Raw genomic sequence first — 18,297 nt, forward strand, 5'->3', positions numbered from 1 at the left:
TATACTCTATTCTAACAACCACCACGTTCGAAGATATCTACAGCAACAACACGGCTATGCCCAAACCAACTTCTTGATCGAATGCCCCAGCTGTTCTAACAGCGTCGTGTTCTTCTTCGCCTCCGCCAAGGAAATGATATCGCCCTTCTCGATCAGCTTAGGCTCATCCGGCTTCCTGCCGGCTTGTCGAGGCTGGTTGTGGATCGCCATTCTCTCAATCTCGGTTGCGATCAGCACCACCTGTTGGACCTCGGTCAGCCGTGTGATGGCGCCCGGCTCGTCCTCCTTGCTCTTAGCTATCGGATCAGCCGCCGACGTCTGGCTGTGCAGCGCCTTGAGCGCAATCTTGCGCGGCGGGGTGGCTTGCGGGCGGCGAGACAAGAACCCCGCGATCCCGGAACTTGCTGCCGGCGCGGGCTCTGCGTCCTGCTTGGCAGCCTCGTCCGATCCATGGGCCTTGGGTGTGTCGGACTTGGAGGACAGCGACCGCGTGTTGACGCGCGTGACGTCGGTGAGCCCGGGTTGGTACTCTATGATCAAGCCGATATTGCGCATCTCGTCCCTTTGCGCATGGGAGGTGGTCGATGTGATGTACGTCCCGAACTTTATCTTCTGCACGTGGGCCAGATCGACCCGCTCGAAGGACGAGACTTTGTCCAGATTCCAGTCGAACCGGCACAAGTACAGAGCCACGTCAGTCAGGAGGAGCACCGCCTCCTCGAGGGAAGCACTCCGTACGGTATCTGGTACCGCCGGCGTCAGCATCGTCCAGCCGCCGATAAGCTCTTCAGCTTCGTCGGCAACCACCCGCTTCTGGCAGAGGTCGATGGCCTGCTGGCGCATGTTTTGCATCGACACGGCCGGGTCCTTGGTCATCATGGTCGCCTCAAACTCCTCGAATACGAGGGAGGTGACGTTGCCGAGTAGGAAGTCAATGCTGGCTTGGAGGAAGAAGTCGTTGAACATGCTGCGCGGGTCTTAGCAGAGCGTCGGTACAAAAGAATACATGCGCTGAGTGACGGCAACTCACCCATTGAACAACCTCGTCAACGACAGGCCGGCGTCAGTCAGGGCGCCGCGGTAATTCCTCTTCCTCGTCCGCGTGTAGTCGCCCTTCATGGCGCCGGTGGAGGCATACTGTTTAGAGATGGCGTCGCCGTTATCAGCCCACAGCGTGTTGAACCATGCGTTCTCCTGGTCCAGCTGCACGCTCATATCGAAGCCCTGTTCCTTGAGCTGCACGTCCAGCATATGCTTTGCGAAGGAACTCTGGCAGACATTCGTCCTGTCCAGACAATCCATGCAGTTTGTCCGGAGCACGCCCTTCTGCTGGTTCACGAGACGGTTATCAACAGACACGGAGCTCCCGAATTCCTCCAGTTTGCTCCCCAGAATCTGCAGGAGAAACGAGACGTTCTCAAACTTCATCCCACGACAGACGGCGTGGAAGTCGAACCATTCAAAGCCGACCTTGTCCGCATCAGCGCGCGATTCCTCCTCATTGAGCCTCTTGATGCTCTGCTCGTATAACTCGGCGATCGGCGCTTCGACACCATGCTTCTCCACCAGATTGACGACCTGAACCGAGCCATACCGCCTGCGCAAGCCGTCGAAATGCTTTCTCAGCGCCGCGAAGTTTGCGTCAGGCGAATGCTGCATCACGGGCACCGGCTTCAGTGAGTAGGGCGACTGCGTGAAGTAGAGCGGGAAGCTGCCCCGTATCTGCACGAACGAATACACCCTGGCGTTCGGATCCCAGGCGGCTTCTGCGGGTGAGAGGATCTGTTCCGACTCGACCGAGTTGGCGACGTTGCCGTCCTCATCGATCCCGCGCCGGAGGTAGCGCAGGCCGGCGCGCTTGATCGACCGTCGTGAGATGACGGTGATGTCGAACTTCTTTTCTGTCGGCCTCATATCGGCAGTGGCCTTCTCCGGTGGCGATGGCGACATTGCCCGCGACGATCCGAGATCACTAAGCTCGACCGAGTCCTTGTGAGCGGCCTCGTCGATCTGCGGAGGGTGACTATCCACGACAAACGTTCTCTGCCCCACGAAGCCCTGCATCAGGGGCAGAGCGAGGCTGTCTACTCCAGCGTCGATGAAGGGCTGCATGATATGCTTGTTCCAGAAATATGTCGGCTCAACATGCTGATGCAGCGGAACCAGCGGCGTCTCCGGAACCTTGGGATTTGCCATACTGCGCGTAATGTCATGGTCGTAGGAAAAATAAAACGTCTTGCTCGACCCAAACAGGATCTGCGTCGTCCGCAGCAGCTTCGGCAGCAGACTGATGGCGGCCTCGCTGCCGTCCGCGGCGTTCGGGATGCTGAACGTGGTCGGCACGGCCCCTTCTTTCTCCTTCCCCTTCTCCTTGCCCTTGCTCTCCCCACCCGCAGGCCCGTCATCCGCGCTCAACCCCATCATCCTCTTCTGGTCGACCCGCCAGCCAGATCGACTGAACCACCGCTGGGCGAACCGCCCATAGCTGCCTCGCCTCTCGATCACATCCTGCGCGACGCTACTCCGCCTGTCCCCGGCAGTCGGCCGCTGCGCCGGCCCTTCCGTCTCACTCGCCACCTCTCCGCCATCATCATCCTCCTCCTCCCCGGGGGCAGCAGTCTCGGGCCCGGTCTCGTCCCCACTCGCAGCGGTGGACTCCCCGCCAGTACCACCACCACCACCATCCCCATCGTCATCCTGCTCCTTCTCCTTCTCCTTCTCCTGTTCAGCCCGATTGTTTAGCGCCGCGGCAGTCTTGGCCACCGCCTCGGCCGCCTCGTGCTGCGACGTGCACGGCGTCAGGGCGACCTCGGTGACGACATAGACGGGCAGTCCGCGGATCTGGGCGACCTGCTGACGCCGGGTGATGGAGATGAGGTAGCTGTGGCGGAAGACGGTTATGAGGCCTGTTCGTGACCTATTTTAGTATAAGTAGAGCGTAGAGGGATGTATCTAGGTGTCGGTGATGCGTATGTGCTGTAAAATGGGAGTCTGAGTAGCGGGCGAGGAGAAATAAAGTAGGAGTACTACTAGTACTACTAGTAGTAAGTGGGTGAGAGAACAGAGATTGGGATTCTTCCGTACCGACGATACCGAACGCCTCGAACGATGCATTGTCGGGTGACTGTGATAATGAGAGACTGGCGTCGCGCGGGACGGTGGATATCGAGGCGTCACCGTACTTAATCTTGATCGGGGCCAGAGGCGATGCGCGTCCCTGCTGGTCTTTTCGCGAGTTGAGCGGGTGCAGCACCAGCCCGTCGACGGCGGCACAGATGATGACCTTGCGCGCCAGGCCCGGCATGGCTTATAGGTCGTATATAACCAACCTAGATCAGGGAGACCATGTAAGGCGGGGACGAAGCAAAGCGGGGATGCAAGAACCGACGTCCACAGATGTTTACTTGGAGAGCTATGTACGGTAGAGATGGCAGGGGATCACTTGGGATATAATAGCAAAGTTGAATGCTTCGGCTGTGGGCCAACACCGCCGGACCGCGAACATAGATTTGTTGGGCTTCCCGGTTGGCCCTGGCCTGGCATCGATGATGTCGAAGAATTGTGGGGTGTTCGAACTGTCCCGCAAGCCCCAGCGTCATTCTGCAGGACCCCCACGGCAGTGGCTAGGCCGCGCCGAAGAGGGCCCGGGGCGTTGCAGTATCGTGAGCTAACCCCAACCCTGAGTCTGGACACGAAGAAAATGCAACGGTGTAGCAAGATATTTTTTTAGGCTGCTCGCTTCACAGTAGACAACAACTCCGATGCTATCCGGGTCCTGTTCTGTGTGGCTTTCCTATCCTCGACGTGCTAGGGCGTGTTACGGCCCAGGCGATGTCCTGCCCTCATCCTCCAGAAGCGCCCGTCCTGCGCAACGACACCTTACATGGCGAGGCGCTCGACCTTGTCACGGAGGGCCTTGATCATGGGCTGGATGCTCGAGGCTTCGTTGGAGGTAATCGACACGGCGATCACAGCCCGAGAGACACCGCAGGCACGGCCCAGCGCGACCTTGCTTGGGACGTACTACCGAATAAGTTAGCATATCTAGTGCGCTCCCCATATTGGAGCTAGATATGCGTACCACGTAGGGGACGTTCTTCTCTTCGCTGATGAGCGGGATGTGCAGAACGATGCTCAAGGGCTGCGTGTCGGCAGCGAGGATGACAAGCTCGCTCGTTCCGCGGTTAATTCTGGGGTTTTTTGTCAGTCCAGGATCGATTTGGAGGCTAGCGGAATGCAGACATACGACTTGGTCGCTTCGTTCTGGAATAATGGTCAGTCACTGCTCTGGTTGCCGTCATCAAGGGAGACAGTGCAACTCACAGCGCCCTTCTTGAGCTGGCGATAGTGGCTGGCCTGCTGGACGGCATCCAGCAATTCCTGGACCAGCGCGGGGTCCTCGGCCTTGGGCCACGCGGCGGACTCGTTCTGAGCGGACATCTTGGCTTCGATCGGGGGTTGTAATGTGTAATAGTGGCTGGACACCAGGGTTCACTGCGTTTGCTCGCCCTGGGGTTGCGTCGGTTAAGAGAGAATGCGATCGGGAGCGACACAGAAAAGAATTGTGGTCCAGATCCCGATAGCAGAAGCCGCGTCTGCTTGCAGCAAACTTTGGGCGGTCAGATCGGGCAGAATATGCATCGACGGAGTGAGTTTGACCGGCTTCCGGATTATGTAATTGGAGGTGGCTGAGCTCCAGTTCAGTGCCGCAATCCGTCTTTGCCTCAAAGCCAAGGCACGGGCGGCCAACCAACCAACCTGCAACCTGCAAACACCTCGCTCCGGCAGCCAACCTCCAACCCGCCAAACAAACCATCAACGACGTCGATACAAGACCGGAGCTCTCCCAACTTCCGGCACACCGCTTCATCGCGCAACCACCTCCATCACCCTCGAAGACACCCACCCCTATACTCTATAACAGTTGCTGCAGCTCCGCGGCCCAATCTTTCACAATGACGGACTACTGGTAAGCCACGCCAACCTCGAACCGATACCTTTCCCTCAAAACACGCCGAGCTCTCCCCTAGCCCAAGAACCAATACAGAACCACCGCCCCCAGAGGCTGCGCATAGTTGGCGCACCCATCGTGATCATTCAATGGAAGGATTGCTAACAATGCCGTTTCTGCAGCCCTGTTTACGCGGTCAGTGCTCTCTCCAACCCGGTGACACCTCTGGCTCGATGGCCGCGGTGACGAGTTCGGCTTTGGGACGCCGATTCGACCGCAAAGCGGAGGTTATACAACGCGCATCACCATACTGACATTGAAGCAGCCCTTTTTCGGTGCCATGGGCTGCACCGCAGCTATCGTCTTCACCTGCCTGGGTGCCTCGTACGGCACAGCCAAGTCCGGTGTTGGCATCGCGGCTATGGGTGTTCTGCGACCTGACCTTATCGTCAAGAGTATGTTTATCTGGCAATTGCGACGGCGCAAGTCCGATCCCAGATTACGGAACTGACTGGATTGCGCCCGTAGACATCGTCCCCGTCATTATGGCTGGTATCATCGGTATCTACGGCCTCGTCGTCTCCGTCTTGATCTCGGATAGTCTTTCACAAGACAACTACGCTCTCTACACGGGTTTCATCCAGCTCGGCGCCGGTCTTGCCGTCGGTCTTGCGGGTATGGCTGCTGGCTTTGCCATTGGCATTGTCGGTGACGCTGGTGTCCGCGGCACTGCGCAGCAACCGAGACTGTTCGTCGGCATGATTCTCATTCTCATTTTCGCCGAAGTTCTGGGTAAGTTAGGCATTGTCATTGGAAACCTTCCCAAATCGTACTAACCCTGTTCAGGTCTGTACGGTTTGATCGTCGCTCTGCTCATGAACTCCAAAGCGACGCTCAACACCTCGTGCTGATAAACACTCGATTCAACCCGACGCGGACGGGGCATGGGGAGACAAGCTGTAACTATTCACGGAAACCCTGCTCGTGGGGGTACTATCAACAACACAAACACCTCCTTGCGCCTACCATAGGGAAAGCGCTAGGCTGGTGCATCGACTCAGGGGTGGGGAAGATGGGGTGAGGCACGGGAACAGTCAGTGGCAGTTGAGAAGTGAGGGCTGAGTAGGGGCGTATTTCGGGGCGCGGTTGGTTAATGGCTTTGCGGGACGTACATGTACTATTGTCATATTATGGTTGCTCATCGCTCTGGGTCTTCAGTTTTCATCATAGACGGGACGACGGAAGCGAGATTGTTGTCTAGTTTGGCAATGGTGATTGCATCTTGCGTCCTTTGGACAGTTTCCTCCCTGATTTGTTTCATATGAAGGTGGGTTGGGAGTAAGGAGCGTTGCAGAGAGTCCTTTCACTAATATGTTTCTGGCATCTGGATTGCCATCAACTTCGCATCTGACCTTGATCAATCGGAGTCGCGGGTGAGAAGTCGGCAGCTATACCTGTATATCACAACTCCATTGAACCCGTTGGTTCAATACTTCAAAGTGAATGCGTCAAAACGAACAGTGCAATGCCAGCTCCGAGGCCGGCAACTGACATCACCTCTCTAACATCTCCTCCAAACACCTCAACCCTTTTCGTCCCCCAGGATCTCCCAGTTCTGTCGCAACTAGCGGCCTTTCCAGTGTCCGCTTGCGTCTCACCTCCACGGCCTAGCCAACCATGTCTAGCCCTCTCATAGTATCTTGCAACGGTCACTGGACAGAGAAATTCGACGTTTACCTTTGTCATGAAACATTAACATTAGTCCGCATCTGAGTACGGATACAGTACAACGGTACTGTCAGGTAGTAGTCCTAGCGATACAAAAGCAAGTAGCAGGCACACACACGCCTTCGCTGTTTCGCTCCACTCCCTCATCGGCTTATACAAGCATAGCCCCCAGGTATATCACTTTCACCTTTTATGCTCCAGGTTTTGACTATCATCTTTCCGGCCCAACCCATCCAGCTCTTGGACACATCAACTCTGAGACACATTCACACACATTCAACACACACACACACACCCCCCCATTCGGTTTCTATACTCTTTCTCCAATCCAACATGTTTATCTGAACTGGCGCAATACTGTGCCACAGTCCCACACAACTGTTTTCTTAGAGAGAGCGGGGACGTTCAGAGGATGTATGGGATAAACAGGTATGGCACCTGTCGCTCATACTCGCGCCACGCGTCGCCGTACTTCTCGCGGCAGCGGCTGACGTCGCGCCAGGCGCGGTGGGCGATCATGACGACGAAGAAGACCGGGTAGAACCAGGGAAACGGGCTCTGGAAGCCCGTGATTAGGCCCCAGGTGGTGGCGAAGTAGACGTCGCAGGTGTAGTGCACCTTGCGGGCGAGTCCGTACCACCCGTCCGCCAGGATCTTGTCGCCCAGCCCGGTCTCGATGGTTTTGGGGTTGTGCAGCGTCTGCCAGGGCAGCTGCGGGAAGGTGTTGCGGTAGATGAGCGTGCCGCGCTCCATGGCGCGGAAGCGGTTCTTCTGGCTGTTGCAGCTGTCCCAGACCCAGTAGACGAAGAGGTAGCTGGCGTAGAGGGCGACCAGCGCGACGCGGTTCCAGCGGTACTCGTCCGGGTGGTGGTTGGCGAGGTAGATGGTGCAGTGGCAGTAGGACAGCGGCACGCCCGACAGGTTCCAGAAGATGAGCATGAAGCCCCACTTCTCGTAGTACATGTCCCAGGTGGTGACGATGAGCTCCTCGCCCTTGGAGGTGGCGTTGGCGTAGAGGAAGTGCGCCAGTACCAGGAAGCCGACCTCGCCCGACACGTAGCCGTACTGGTCCCACTGCCGGGCGGCCGCGGCGCACGAGATGAGGAACAGGATGTACCACGGCATGCGCACCTCGAAGAACATCTTGAAGTCGAGGATGCCGAACATGCGCGGGTTCAGCTCGGCGCCCATGAAAAAGTCGTAGACGTGGTTGCCCGACATGCGGTGCTGGGCGCCGCGCGCGAGGGCCGAGACGTAGGCGACGATGGCGACCAGCCAGCCCGAGAGGATCGAGACGCTGAGCAGCGGGCCAAACTCGTCCAGGACGGTGTACAGCGGGAAGACGCCCGAGAAGTGCAGGGCGGCCACCAGGGCGATGGTGGTGTAGAACGACGTGTAGGCGGAGCAGTAGTACTTGAGCTGCTTGCCGCCCTCGTGGGCCAGCGGCTTGCCGTAGGCCCAGACGCCGGGCATCAGACAATACATGGCACCCTCGACGACGAAGAAGACCCAGTAGATCAACCACGCCTTGGCGTGCGGGAAGGCACCCGTGTATACCAGGTTGACGAGGTGCTTGCCGAAGTCGCCCCAGCTCTGGCCCGGCGCGGGCGTGGGGAAGAGGCCGTCGTAGTAGGTCGCACCGATCCACATGTACCACATTAGGACGGGGAAGCCGAGCATCATGATCGAGACGAACCACGGGCCGCCGAATTCGTACTCGCCCGAGTAGTCGACCTTGGGGTCCAGGCCGGGCCGCCAGCCGTCGACCAACTTCTCCTCGGTGCCGCCGGTCTTGGATTCCTTGCCGTTGGCCTTCGGGGATGCGCCATTGGCCTTAAGGGATGTGCCATTGGCCGTTGCGGATGCGCCATTGAGTAGTGGCTTCGCATCGCTCTCGTCGCCGGATTGTGGGGGCGTTGGCTCCTCAATGTGCTCTGTGAACTTGCCGGTGCCGCGCCGGCGCAGGGACTTGCTCTCCATGGCTTCGGAAGCGGAAGTGGACTCGGCGTCGGATTCGGTTGGGAACTGGTTCTTGCGACGGATGTTTCGGCGGGCAGGAGTCTCTACCATGCCGTCAAAAAGCTCCTTTTTCCTGCGCGACGGTTAGATGAGCTTCTCTCGCATCTAACAAGACTTTTGGCTTGAAGAAAACAGGAGTTGACAGGGCCCGCCTCGCGGGCAACAGCTTGGAAGTAAACAGCAGAAAGGATGGATGGGGCCGATAGAGGTTCTTAAGGTCTAGAAAACCGAAATCGACTCACCTAGGCGTCTGCCGTAAAGAATATCTCCCAGACATCGTGATCCAGTTGTCGGGGCGCCGTGAGGGCGCGATCTTTATACTTTTCGATATGCAGTAATTTTCCGGGAATTATTAGGGGCCACTTGCGTACACGCAGGGCCCTTCTGGCACGATACTAGTGTTCGTGTATACTAGTATTCGCGCAATAAACGAGGCCAGAAGATCTTGCAACTTTGGCGGTGGCAAGAAGAGGAAATGGAACGAGAGACGCAAGAAAAAAGTGGCACCCAGGACGCGAGACGCCTGCAACCTTTGCCGTCGTCCAGGGGTATATTGTGGGTTTTGCAACCTTAAATTGCTGGTTTGTTGACATGATTTGACTGGGCAATCGAACCCCTGTCAGCCAAACATCTCCCCACACAATCAGCGTCTTCGGGTCGATACTAGTATTACCTAAGCGAGAACACGCTTGAAACGAATAGAAGGTGTGCTATTAGTGCCACAGGCCTAACATCGAGGAGCCGGGCTTGCAATACTAGTATTCTTTATTAGGGCGGGACGGGACGGGTAGGGGCTTCCGCAACGTACCGTACCTCCGACAGAGTACTTCGTGTTTCTTCTGGGTCTCATCTAACTGAACGCATGTTAGTACTTTGTGGGCAGCTGATGTGTATAACACGCTTGCCTCCTCACAACGTAGAATCGTCATATAAGACGATTAGAAGAAGAAGAAAAGAAGGGAAATGGAAAGGAAATGAAGGGGCTGTTCAGACTTCACAGTCAAGCTTCCATGTGCCCATCCTTGATACCAAAACCACGCTGTCTCCTGTGTACTGCCCGCGCTGCTGCCCGAGAATCATTCTCATGCTACGGTCATCATTACTCCGCTATGCCGCTTGAACGCCAACCAATCCCAACAAGAAATGCCAATGTCGCCGTATCCAAGAAACAAAACGAGATACATGAAGGCTATACATACAGTATCAAACACCACTAGGTTCATCCAACAACTGGTAGCCATCCTCCGGCGGCAGGACCAATGCCGAGATGCTTAGGCCGATGGCAGTAAGCAACGCAACACTCGCACTAGTCGCGCACAGATACCACGATGAGGCCAGCCGATAGCCCGGCACCAGAAACATCTCATCATGATCAAAGAGGTATGCCTGCGAGTGGTCAGCTCCCACTTCAACCATGACTGAAAGCGAACACGGCTTTATAATAAATAAGGCCAATAACGTCCAAGAAAAACTCACCACAACAGCCATCCCAATAAACTCGGCCGCCGCAGCCGTCGCCATCATCACTCCCAACACCTTCCATCCGCCCTGCCGCCTCACCTTCCCGCCCCTCATGATGATGAGGAATCCCACAATGGCGGCGATCTCCATGATAGCCGAGAAGCTCATCAGGAACCCGGTGGTGCGCCACATGAAGCAGAAGGAGCGGCCTTCAGCCGACCGGCGGCAGTGTATCTCGTCGGGGAAGGGCGAGCACGTCCCCGTCGAGGACGTGCACCGGCGATGCAGGCCGATGGTGTCCGTCACCGTGCCACCCGAAGGGGCTGAGACGGTGTAGGAGACCCAGTTGGGGGAGCCGATGGAGGTTATGGTCATAACAGTCGCTGGAGAGGAGACTTTGTTAGTTTGTGTGCTTTCGACGTGGCAGCGAGAAGGATATGAGAAATGCAGATCAGCTCATATGGAACCCAACATTAGGCGTTGAGTCATTGTATATGCTCCATGATTGGCATCCATTTGACCCCAATCTTGACATCCACCATTCATCCCAAGAATGATCAATCTATCACCACAAACCATTGTCTGAACAGATAGCCTATCAGGTGATTATAAAGAGACATAATTCAGACTCACCGGCGATCAAAGCGACCAACGCCGTACTATAAACCACGGTTCGTGTCATAGTGACAAACAAACACCATCAGATGGGTTTACCAAGATTACACGTAGCAGCACCAAAGGTTGGCGCGACAGTATGAATAAATTCAAGGTGACAGAATTATGCTTCGAATGACGTATAAACCTCAAAATAGTGACGAAAACTCAACCGCTAAATGCTTGATGCGTGCGTGTGATGATTGGAGATGAGTGAGCTGATGGACAGCTTGCCCGAGAGGTGAGGTGATGCCCTGGAGGGTGGGCGTGATGACGATGCCGCGCAACACGGCACAGCCACTCCACCGATGGTGGGCTTTCCCTAATCGGGCAGTTGGCGCGAGGAGTGTCGTGTCCTGATTGGCTGATGATTGCTAGTACTCTGCTATGTATCTTCGACGTTCTCAGAGCTCAACTCAACTCGACCTCGAAGATGGAGGTCCAGCTTGGACATTTCCTTCCGCAATCAAGCAATTTCCTCGGGATGACTCGATAGGGTCTTCGGATCACTGTGTCCTCTCTGGTGACCAACCCTATATCCAACTTCTATTCCGCACTCAAGTAAAGCTTGCCAATGCCAGGGAGACACATAGCAAACAATCACCATAATAAGAATCACCATATTATATAAGACTGATAAGAAAGAAGGAAACATCAAGAGTACCACAGAGCAATAGTGAGACAATAATTCAAGTGTGTATTGGTATGAATCCCAATCCAAAGAGCTGCTCGGCCTCGCATGCATGATGCCCTCCATATTTCTAGTAGGCCCTCCAGACCCATCTCCCTGAACTACCTACCTAGGTACTACCCCTAAGATATCCCCGGGAGCCCGTTCCTTCTATGGTACCTTCCCGCCCGGCCTTTTTGTAAGAACAAGAGAAAAGAAATCTACGAAAACGAGAGCAAAAGAAAAAACAAAAAAAAAAGAAAAAAAAAAGAAAAAAAAGATGGAAGACTGCCCCTCCCGACTCCGGAAAATGCTAATGAACAGCCCAAAACAACACCATGCATCCAGCATCTATCATCCTTTCCCCAAGTGAACGGTTCAATACGACCTGGAATGTTAGGTAAGTAGGTAGGGAGGTACCTAGGTAGGTAGGTTCAACTACGTCTCCAACCGAGCGCACCACCACCACCGCCACCACCTCTCCTCCCCCGCCCACCATACGCACCAGAACCCGGACCAGTGCCTAACCCTCCTCTATTCCTCCGCCTAACCGCAGCCGCAGCCCCATCCCCAAGGAAAAACGGATCCTGCAGTAATGGCGGACGGCCTGCCTAAGGCCGCCTCAAGTTCACATTCACATCCGACCCGGCCGAATTCCCCAAGTTTGCGTTGGAGTTCGAGCTGGAGGTAGGCGGCCTATTACTTCTCCGTGGTTTCCCACTACTCCCGCTCCCCGAACTCACCTCCCTGCTCCCGCTTATAGACGACCCATACGCAGGAGACGGAGGCGGCATCAACCCCGCGCCCGCGCCGATGCCGATGCTGGCGTTGAGCACACTCCCCGTCGGCGAAGCCGAGTATTCCGGGAACCCGGCGCTCGAGTTACTCGCCACAGTGACCGACGAGCCGGACCGGATCCTACCCGCGCCCTGGCTCTGGTTCTGGTTCTGTTGTTGGTAGATATACAGGCTTTCCCGTTCCCTGTAGCTGCTGCTGAAGGAGCTGCCAGCTGCGCTGACGAACGAATCTCTCCTACCTCCTCCTCCCATGATAGAAATAGGTGCCGATGCGGCTGTTGTCAGGCTAGGTCGGGGAGAAGGATACTGCTGATGTGTTGATATTGACGTGCGCGGGAGACGGCTTTTTGACGAAGGCGGGCGGGAGGCCGGCGTCGCCGAAGGGTCGGTGCTGTTAATGATGTTGTTCCCGCTTGTTGCCGCCAGGGGACCCGTCGGTGGCGTGTCGCTTACCCTACGCGGGAGGCTCGTCATTGGGAGTGGCAAGCCGTCGCGACTCCGCGGGCGGTAGAGAGAGGCATCGCGCTCTTGGGCGAGGCCCACGGCTGACCGTTTTGGCGTGGCGGCAATCTCGATGTATGCGGAGGAGGATGACTGCGTCAGACGGTGGCCGTGGGTTGGGGTTGGAGGCATGGACATGCTCAGGTGCAGGCCTGGAGGGGTGTAGCTTGTGTTCCGTCTGGGCCCAGAGCGGGATCGCGGTCCGGATCCGGCGTTGGATCCCGCGCTGGTGGAGGCACCCAGACCGAGGCCACTGAGGGCCATGGCATCGTGCTGCAATTCCACGTCGATGTGGCTCCTGATGAGCTCCGAAGCCAGATTCCGCACCAGCACTGCCGGGTCCTTATCCGCCAGCGCCTGGATGTCGTCGAACAGGATGCGCAGCTGGCGACCGGCGCCTGATGTGCTAAGCGACGACATGGACAGGTTGTTGGCCTCGCATCCGTCCATGATGTTGCGCACGAGACGCAGCAGGTTGAGTCGCACGACGGCCTTCTTGTGGTTCAACTTCTGTGCGATACCCGCGTACATCTCCGCCTGGGCGAGGGACGCCGCCACTGCCGGACTCAACCGCAGCAGCTTGAGCAGTGGCTCCAGGAGGTTCGCATCAAATGCGTTGGCCTTGGTGGGATTGAAGCAGGCCATGATGGCCGTGGTGAAGTTGCCCTCGAGCAGATGGCTTTCCACCTTTGCCGTTTCTTCCTGTAGCCACACGAATATGGCATCAAGCGCCGTGACCTGCCAGTACTGGTCCGCAAGCAGCGAGACATAAAAGTCCAAACCGTTGTTCTGCCACAAGTATCTCCTCCCCTTGCTTCCCGAATGGGCCATGTCGCAGAGGATGGGCAGCACAAACTCCTTGGGCGGCCTGTCCGTCTTCATGATCTTGAGAAGAAGCGGGATAATGCCGTTGCTGGCCGCGTACTCCTGCCGCTCCTTACTGAGACGACAGAGGTTGAACATGGTATTGAGCACTTGGTTGGAGATCTCCCGGAAGTTCTTCTGTCCCTTCTTCATCGAGAGGCTGAGCACATCGATCAGGAAGTCAATGGCGTCCGCTGAGTGCAGAGCGTCGAGCACAGACGAGCACATGGACATGTTCTTGATGAACTTGAGCATGGTGATCTGGTGCAACGGCGTCATCCGTCGGAGGTCCTTGAGCACCGCTGTCGAACAGTTAGCGATTGTACCTAAGTTCGGAAACACGGGCACAGTAAGGGGTGAGCATACTCTTCAGAACCTGCCGCTCGGCAACAGCCTCCTTCACATAAGGCTCGGCCTGTGAAAACAGGTAGAAGATATTGACAATGCGGCCCTCCACCAGCTCGGATAGCTCGTCCCTGTCCTCGTCCAAGACCTTGTGCAGGATGGCAGCCAGGGGATCAAGAATCTTGCTGCGCGAAAATATCCTACAGAAGTCGTTTTTCGGCGTCGGCCCCTGGAGCTCAAAGACATTCCAGATACCGTTGACCCCTATCAGGACAAGGTCCTGAGAGGTCTCGTAGTCTTCATCCAAGAACTCGACCAGGACATTAAGACCGCCGGCGCTGACAAACATCTGAAGCGTCAGGGTGGAAGTCTGATACATCTGCCGCACAAACGCGGCAGCCTCCAGCCGAATCTCGTTGGAGTATTGCCGCGCAGCAAACTTGGTGACGATGGGGATCCCACCGACAAAGCACAGGTTCTCCTGCAGCTCCACATCATCCAAGATGATCTAAAGGTATCCATGTCAGCAACAAAACGACCCAGAAGAGAACCACAGAATGAGACAGGACAGCGGGAACCTACCGCGTTCACGATCTTGAGCAGCTGCAGAATCATATGCTGCCGGCTCTTGAGCGTGCAAGACTCCAGGATCTCCAGTATCGGCAGCAACCCATGTGCACCGATAATAAGTGCCTTGACTTCGGGATTCTCCCACAGCAGAGCAACCTGTAGACCACGGATTAGCATGATATACCCCCGTGAACAGCCCCTTGAACTCCAAAGGGAGAAAGGGGTAAAGGAAGTAAGCAGAAGAAAAAAAAAACGCACCAAATCCTCAGCCAACTCGCCCACCATCTCCTCCCCCTCGGTAATCTTCATACTCCTCACCAACTCCTCGACCCGCTCAGCCAGCCGCGCATGCCGGTCCCGCGCAATATTCGCCTCTAGATCCATCTCGTCCCAGCCCGGATCCAGCATGGCAAACGGGTCGTCCTCGTCCTCGTCATCCCCAAGCCACGAGTTGTTGGACAGGCGCGAGAGGATCAGCTGCTGGCCGGTGGCCGTGCCCTGCGCGGCAGCCGGGGTGTCGATCGTCGTCTCGGAGCCCCGATCGCTGCTCACCTCCGACTCGGCGACGGCAAGCGGGCCTCCGGCAGCGGGACCAAAGATGTCCGAGAAGTCCTCGTCGCCTTCGTCCTCGGCAAACTTGGTAATCTCGACGGTAGAGCGATGCCTGCGGACTGGTTGTTGGTCCAGGGCAGGGAGGACCGCCGGCCGCGAGGAGGACGAGGACGAGGAGTCCTTTGATCTCCGCGTGCTGCTGCCACCGGCAGAGGACTGCGATGATGATTTCGGTGCGCTGGTGGTGAGGTCGGAGGGGTGGAATAGCTGTGGCGCATCCTGGAGATGGTCAGCTTTGAGCCATTTTAAAGTTTAATTAGGGAACTGGGATGTGGGTCACCTTGTTAGCCAGGCTTAACCTCCTGTCGAAAATGTGGTCATTGTCGGCAAATAAGTCCGAGAAGTCTTCGGTAGACTGCTCGCGGTAGATGACATCTGGCCGCGGAGGCAGCTCGAACTTTGCCCCGAGAGGCTTGACGGGGGACTTCGGCTGGGCGGCAGCCGCTGAGCCTCGGCCGCTCCTCTGTCGCCTGTGCCCCGGTTGGTCCTGGACCTTGGGCCTGTGCTCCCGCGACTTCTCCGTCCTTCTGGAAACAGGCCGGATCGTCTCCTCCTGGGGTTCTATCTCGGACCAATGCCCGAGCCCCTTGATCGTGACGAGCTCGCCCTCGAAGTTTGAGTCCCAATTATCGGAATCCTCCCGTTGGCCGTCGATGGACGCAAAAGCCTTTAGTCTATCACCAGACAGCAACCCTCCGAAATTGTCCTGGCCTTTGATCTGCGGAAGATGGAGAGCACTCGGCGAAATGGCGGTCGCGAAATCGTTGTCCCAGTTGTCGTCATCTATGAAGCTTGTCAGCCTTGAATCGCTCAAAGACCCCCCTCCCCCTTCTTTTCCCCCTCTGGCTCACCGGCAAGTTCAGGAGAACGGAAAGCGTTAGCCGTAGGCCTCTGCTTCGTTGCCAAATTCAGGGGCATCTTGGCCGTTGTGGCCAAGGTTGGCCGGTGCGCGTGGCCCGGCAGACCGCCGCCATCGGAGCCTATCGAGACCCTGAGATTGTTCTCGGACGACTTGAGAGCCTTGTTCCACTGCTTCACTTCCTCGACAGCCTGGCTGAAATTGGACGGGGCTTTTGAGACCGGCGCGTCGCTTCTACGGCAGCCGGTGATCCAGGCGTGCCGCAGCAGCTTTCTCGCCGATACTCGCAAATTTGGATCTTTCTGGAAGCACTGCATAAGAAAATCTCGAGCGGCCTGTCTCCAACCAACTATCAGCAACAAGCAGGAGACGCGAATTCAAGTGCTTGAGGGGACGCACCGGCGAAACACCCTCAGGAAGGGGGGGATGATCGTCGTTGACGATGGCGAACAGTGCCGGCATCGCAGCGAGGTTATGGTACGGCGGCTTCCCTTGTAGCAGCTCGATGACCGTACACCCGACGCTCCAGATATCGGAGGCCGACGTGGCGCCCGAGAGCTGGATGATTTCCGGAGCCATCCAGTAGGGCGTCCCAACCACTTGAGCCTCCTTGTCTGGTCCGGCCAGGGTGCTTGTCGAGACGCCAAAGTCGGCCAACTTGACGGTGCCATCCTTGGTCGTCAGGATGTTGGCGCCCTTGATGTCTCGATGGATGACGCCCTGGTCGTGCAGATACTGCAGGCCCTGCAGGACCTGGGTCATGTACACGCCCACCAGATTCTCGGGAAACTTGCCATAGGCTTTGCAGATGGAATGCAGCGAGCCATTCTCACAGTATCTGCGGTGACGCGTTAGCTAGCGCAACGAAATCTTGGCGAGGACAGGGGCGGGCAGACTCGAGGATGATATTGAGGCAGTCGGCTGTCTTGACGAAACCAATATATTTTACGATGTTGTCATGCTATGAGCCGGTCAGCATATTTGCAGAACCTTCCTCGGCTTGCTTCACTAACATGGAGGTTCTTCAAGAGATCAATTTCTGCCTAGAGACCGTCAGTACCAGATCGGGCCGTATGTCACCACATTCCTCTTGCTGCCCTCGACTCACCTCAATCATGCGCAGCTCGCTCTTGGGCACATCCACCAATTTGATCTGCTTGACCGCCACCGCCTCGCCAGTCCCCCAATTGAAGGCCTTGTAGACGGACCCGAAGGCCCCCTTGCCGATGCAGTCTCCGAGTCGCTATATGCCCCGCTCGTCAGCCATGTCTCACTTGTCACGAATAGGGCCGGCCGTAAGGTAGCCCAGAGGTAGGAATGGGCAGGGGGCCAGCCACATATTCTTCCGATCCCAATGCACCCAAGTCCCGCTGCCGCAGCCCATGGTTTCATCCAGACAAAGAGCGGACCGGCGGCACCCCAACACCTAGCGAATCGTAGATGCATGTGTAGGCCGCGGTAGGGGTAAACAGTATGCAGGTCTGTGTGCAGGAACACGCCGTGCAGGCCGCATTCACACCACACAAAGACATCGGCTGTCAGGGGGTAACGAAGCGATAAAATGGGGAGCTGGGTTACTTATCCAATCCCGTATCAGACGGGGTCGGCACGGGGTGGGGAGAAAGAGGCAGGGCATAATAAGGAACGTTCATCGACCTACATAGTCCTTCAGCCCGGGATCCTGCACGGGCACGGCCTTCTCCTGCCTATGGCTCTGTTCTCGGCGCGGTGTTCCGGGTACCTTTGCCGCGACGACCTTGCCGCCGTTTGCGCCATGGTAGGGCCGCTCTGCTATGCCAGAGCTTCCCGGTCGCTGGTTCGGCGGCGGCGGCGCCATGACCTGCCACTCGATCCTCGCGGGCTGCTGGGCGTCGGCCTAGTTTCGGGCGCCCCAGTATCAGACCGCAGTTTCTCTCCTCCTCGGGCACGGATATCCGCACGTGTGTGTGCGGTGCTGTCCGTCTGCCGGTGGATTTGCGGCGTTCGTGGTAGCCAGCTCTGGGAGGAAGGATGTCTGCACAAAAAAAGTCGGCGGTGCCTCTTGGCGGTTCAATCCCGCCTGGCCGAGGCTTGCCCAAACAGATCGCGGACCGAGTCGCGGGTGATGATGGAAATTACGACTCAAGATGCGCCGCCGGCTCGTGATGCTGCCCCGCCTGGGGAATCGTCTGCGCTCGACTGTGGGCCCAAAAGCGTCGATCCTTCTGCACGACGGACAACGATCGGTAGGTGGGGTAAGGAGTGCATCGGCTGGAGAAGTAGTGAT

At 57.0% G+C, this 18,297-nt stretch overlaps 6 protein-coding genes across 6 annotated transcripts; 1 reads left to right on the top strand and 5 right to left on the bottom strand.

Moving 5' to 3' along the window:
* Positions 1 to 3: 3 nt before the first annotated feature.
* Positions 4 to 3,591, bottom strand: B0T15DRAFT_123382 (SAC1 family phosphatidylinositol-3-phosphatase). Its single transcript, XM_062861662.1, has 3 exons — positions 3,085 to 3,591; positions 1,031 to 2,906; positions 4 to 967 (listed from the first exon to the last, which is right to left on the bottom strand). Exons 1-3 carry the CDS (start codon positions 3,302 to 3,304, stop codon positions 55 to 57), a joined length of 3,009 nt encoding a protein of 1,002 aa, XP_062724721.1. The 5' UTR covers positions 3,305 to 3,591; the 3' UTR covers positions 4 to 54.
* Positions 3,592 to 4,630, bottom strand: B0T15DRAFT_123413 (50S ribosomal protein L30e-like protein). The gene is made up of 4 exons (XM_062861663.1): positions 4,324 to 4,630; positions 4,247 to 4,263; positions 4,082 to 4,190; positions 3,592 to 4,023 (listed from the first exon to the last, which is right to left on the bottom strand). Exons 1-4 carry the CDS (start codon positions 4,438 to 4,440, stop codon positions 3,880 to 3,882), a joined length of 387 nt encoding a protein of 128 aa, XP_062724722.1. The 5' UTR covers positions 4,441 to 4,630; the 3' UTR covers positions 3,592 to 3,879.
* A 325-nt stretch (positions 4,631 to 4,955) lies between these two features.
* Positions 4,956 to 5,862, top strand: B0T15DRAFT_573011 (V-ATPase proteolipid subunit C-like domain-containing protein; the record flags this gene model as incomplete). The annotated part of the gene is made up of 5 exons (XM_062870915.1): positions 4,956 to 4,969; positions 5,134 to 5,146; positions 5,277 to 5,406; positions 5,480 to 5,743; positions 5,798 to 5,862. The coding sequence occupies 5 exons, from the start codon at positions 4,956 to 4,958 to the stop codon at positions 5,860 to 5,862; spliced, it is 486 nt and encodes a 161-aa protein (XP_062724723.1).
* An 821-nt stretch (positions 5,863 to 6,683) lies between these two features.
* Positions 6,684 to 9,383, bottom strand: B0T15DRAFT_123652 (Delta(24(24(1)))-sterol reductase like protein). Its single transcript, XM_062861664.1, has 2 exons — positions 8,941 to 9,383; positions 6,684 to 8,771 (listed from the first exon to the last, which is right to left on the bottom strand). Exons 1-2 carry the CDS (start codon positions 8,973 to 8,975, stop codon positions 7,085 to 7,087), a joined length of 1,722 nt encoding a protein of 573 aa, XP_062724724.1. The 5' UTR covers positions 8,976 to 9,383; the 3' UTR covers positions 6,684 to 7,084.
* Positions 9,384 to 9,859: 476 nt separating this feature from the next.
* Positions 9,860 to 10,769, bottom strand: B0T15DRAFT_123705 (uncharacterized protein). The gene is made up of 2 exons (XM_062861665.1): positions 10,175 to 10,769; positions 9,860 to 10,084 (listed from the first exon to the last, which is right to left on the bottom strand). Exons 1-2 carry the CDS (start codon positions 10,532 to 10,534, stop codon positions 9,902 to 9,904), a joined length of 543 nt encoding a protein of 180 aa, XP_062724725.1. The 5' UTR covers positions 10,535 to 10,769; the 3' UTR covers positions 9,860 to 9,901.
* A 1,195-nt stretch (positions 10,770 to 11,964) lies between these two features.
* On the bottom strand, positions 11,965 to 16,995 carry B0T15DRAFT_123834 (uncharacterized protein). Its single transcript, XM_062861667.1, has 8 exons — positions 16,928 to 16,995; positions 16,431 to 16,869; positions 16,024 to 16,366; positions 15,453 to 15,955; positions 14,819 to 15,391; positions 14,573 to 14,716; positions 14,012 to 14,498; positions 11,965 to 13,947 (listed from the first exon to the last, which is right to left on the bottom strand). The coding sequence occupies exons 2-8, from the start codon at positions 16,791 to 16,793 to the stop codon at positions 12,095 to 12,097; spliced, it is 4,266 nt and encodes a 1,421-aa protein (XP_062724726.1). The 5' UTR covers positions 16,794 to 16,869; positions 16,928 to 16,995; the 3' UTR covers positions 11,965 to 12,094.
* Positions 16,996 to 18,297: the final 1,302 nt, after the last annotated feature.

Source organism: Chaetomium strumarium, assembly GCF_033439665.1.
Source record: "Chaetomium strumarium strain CBS 333.67 chromosome Unknown B0T15scaffold_2, whole genome shotgun sequence".
In the NCBI taxonomy this organism is placed as follows: Eukaryota; Fungi; Ascomycota; class Sordariomycetes; order Sordariales; family Chaetomiaceae; genus Chaetomium; species Chaetomium strumarium.

Bases quoted from the DNA above. Each gene is read 5' to 3' on its own strand.
- B0T15DRAFT_123382 (XM_062861662.1), bottom strand. From the start codon at position 3,304: ATGCCGGGCCTGGCGCGCAAGGTCATCATCTGTGCCGCCGTCGACGGG. The intron at 2,907-3,084 runs GTACGGAAGAAT...GGTCACGAACAG, and splicing joins CGAGGCGTTCGGTATCGTCG to GCCTCATAACCGTCTTCCGC. The intron at 968-1,030 runs GTGAGTTGCCGT...AGACCCGCGCAG, and splicing joins TTGACGAGGTTGTTCAATGG to CATGTTCAACGACTTCTTCC.
- B0T15DRAFT_123413 (XM_062861663.1), bottom strand. From the start codon at position 4,440: ATGTCCGCTCAGAACGAGTCCGCCGCGTGGCCCAAGGCCGAGGACCCC. The intron at 4,024-4,081 runs GTACGCATATCT...CTTATTCGGTAG, and splicing joins AGAAGAACGTCCCCTACGTG to TACGTCCCAAGCAAGGTCGC.
- B0T15DRAFT_123652 (XM_062861664.1), bottom strand. From the start codon at position 8,975: ATGTCTGGGAGATATTCTTTACGGCAGACGCCTAG. The intron at 8,772-8,940 runs GTGAGTCGATTT...ACCGTCGCGCAG, and splicing joins TCTTTACGGCAGACGCCTAG to GAAAAAGGAGCTTTTTGACG.
- B0T15DRAFT_123705 (XM_062861665.1), bottom strand. From the start codon at position 10,534: ATGACCATAACCTCCATCGGCTCCCCCAACTGGGTCTCCTACACCGTC. The intron at 10,085-10,174 runs GTGAGTTTTTCT...GACCACTCGCAG, and splicing joins TTATTGGGATGGCTGTTGTG to GCATACCTCTTTGATCATGA.
- B0T15DRAFT_123834 (XM_062861667.1), bottom strand. From the start codon at position 16,793: ATGACCCAGGTCCTGCAGGGCCTGCAGTATCTGCACGACCAGGGCGTC. The intron at 15,956-16,023 runs GTGAGCCAGAGG...CAAGCTTCATAG, and splicing joins CCGTTCTCCTGAACTTGCCG to ATGACGACAACTGGGACAAC. The intron at 14,499-14,572 runs GTAGGTTCCCGC...GGATACCTTTAG, and splicing joins TGCTCAAGATCGTGAACGCG to ATCATCTTGGATGATGTGGA.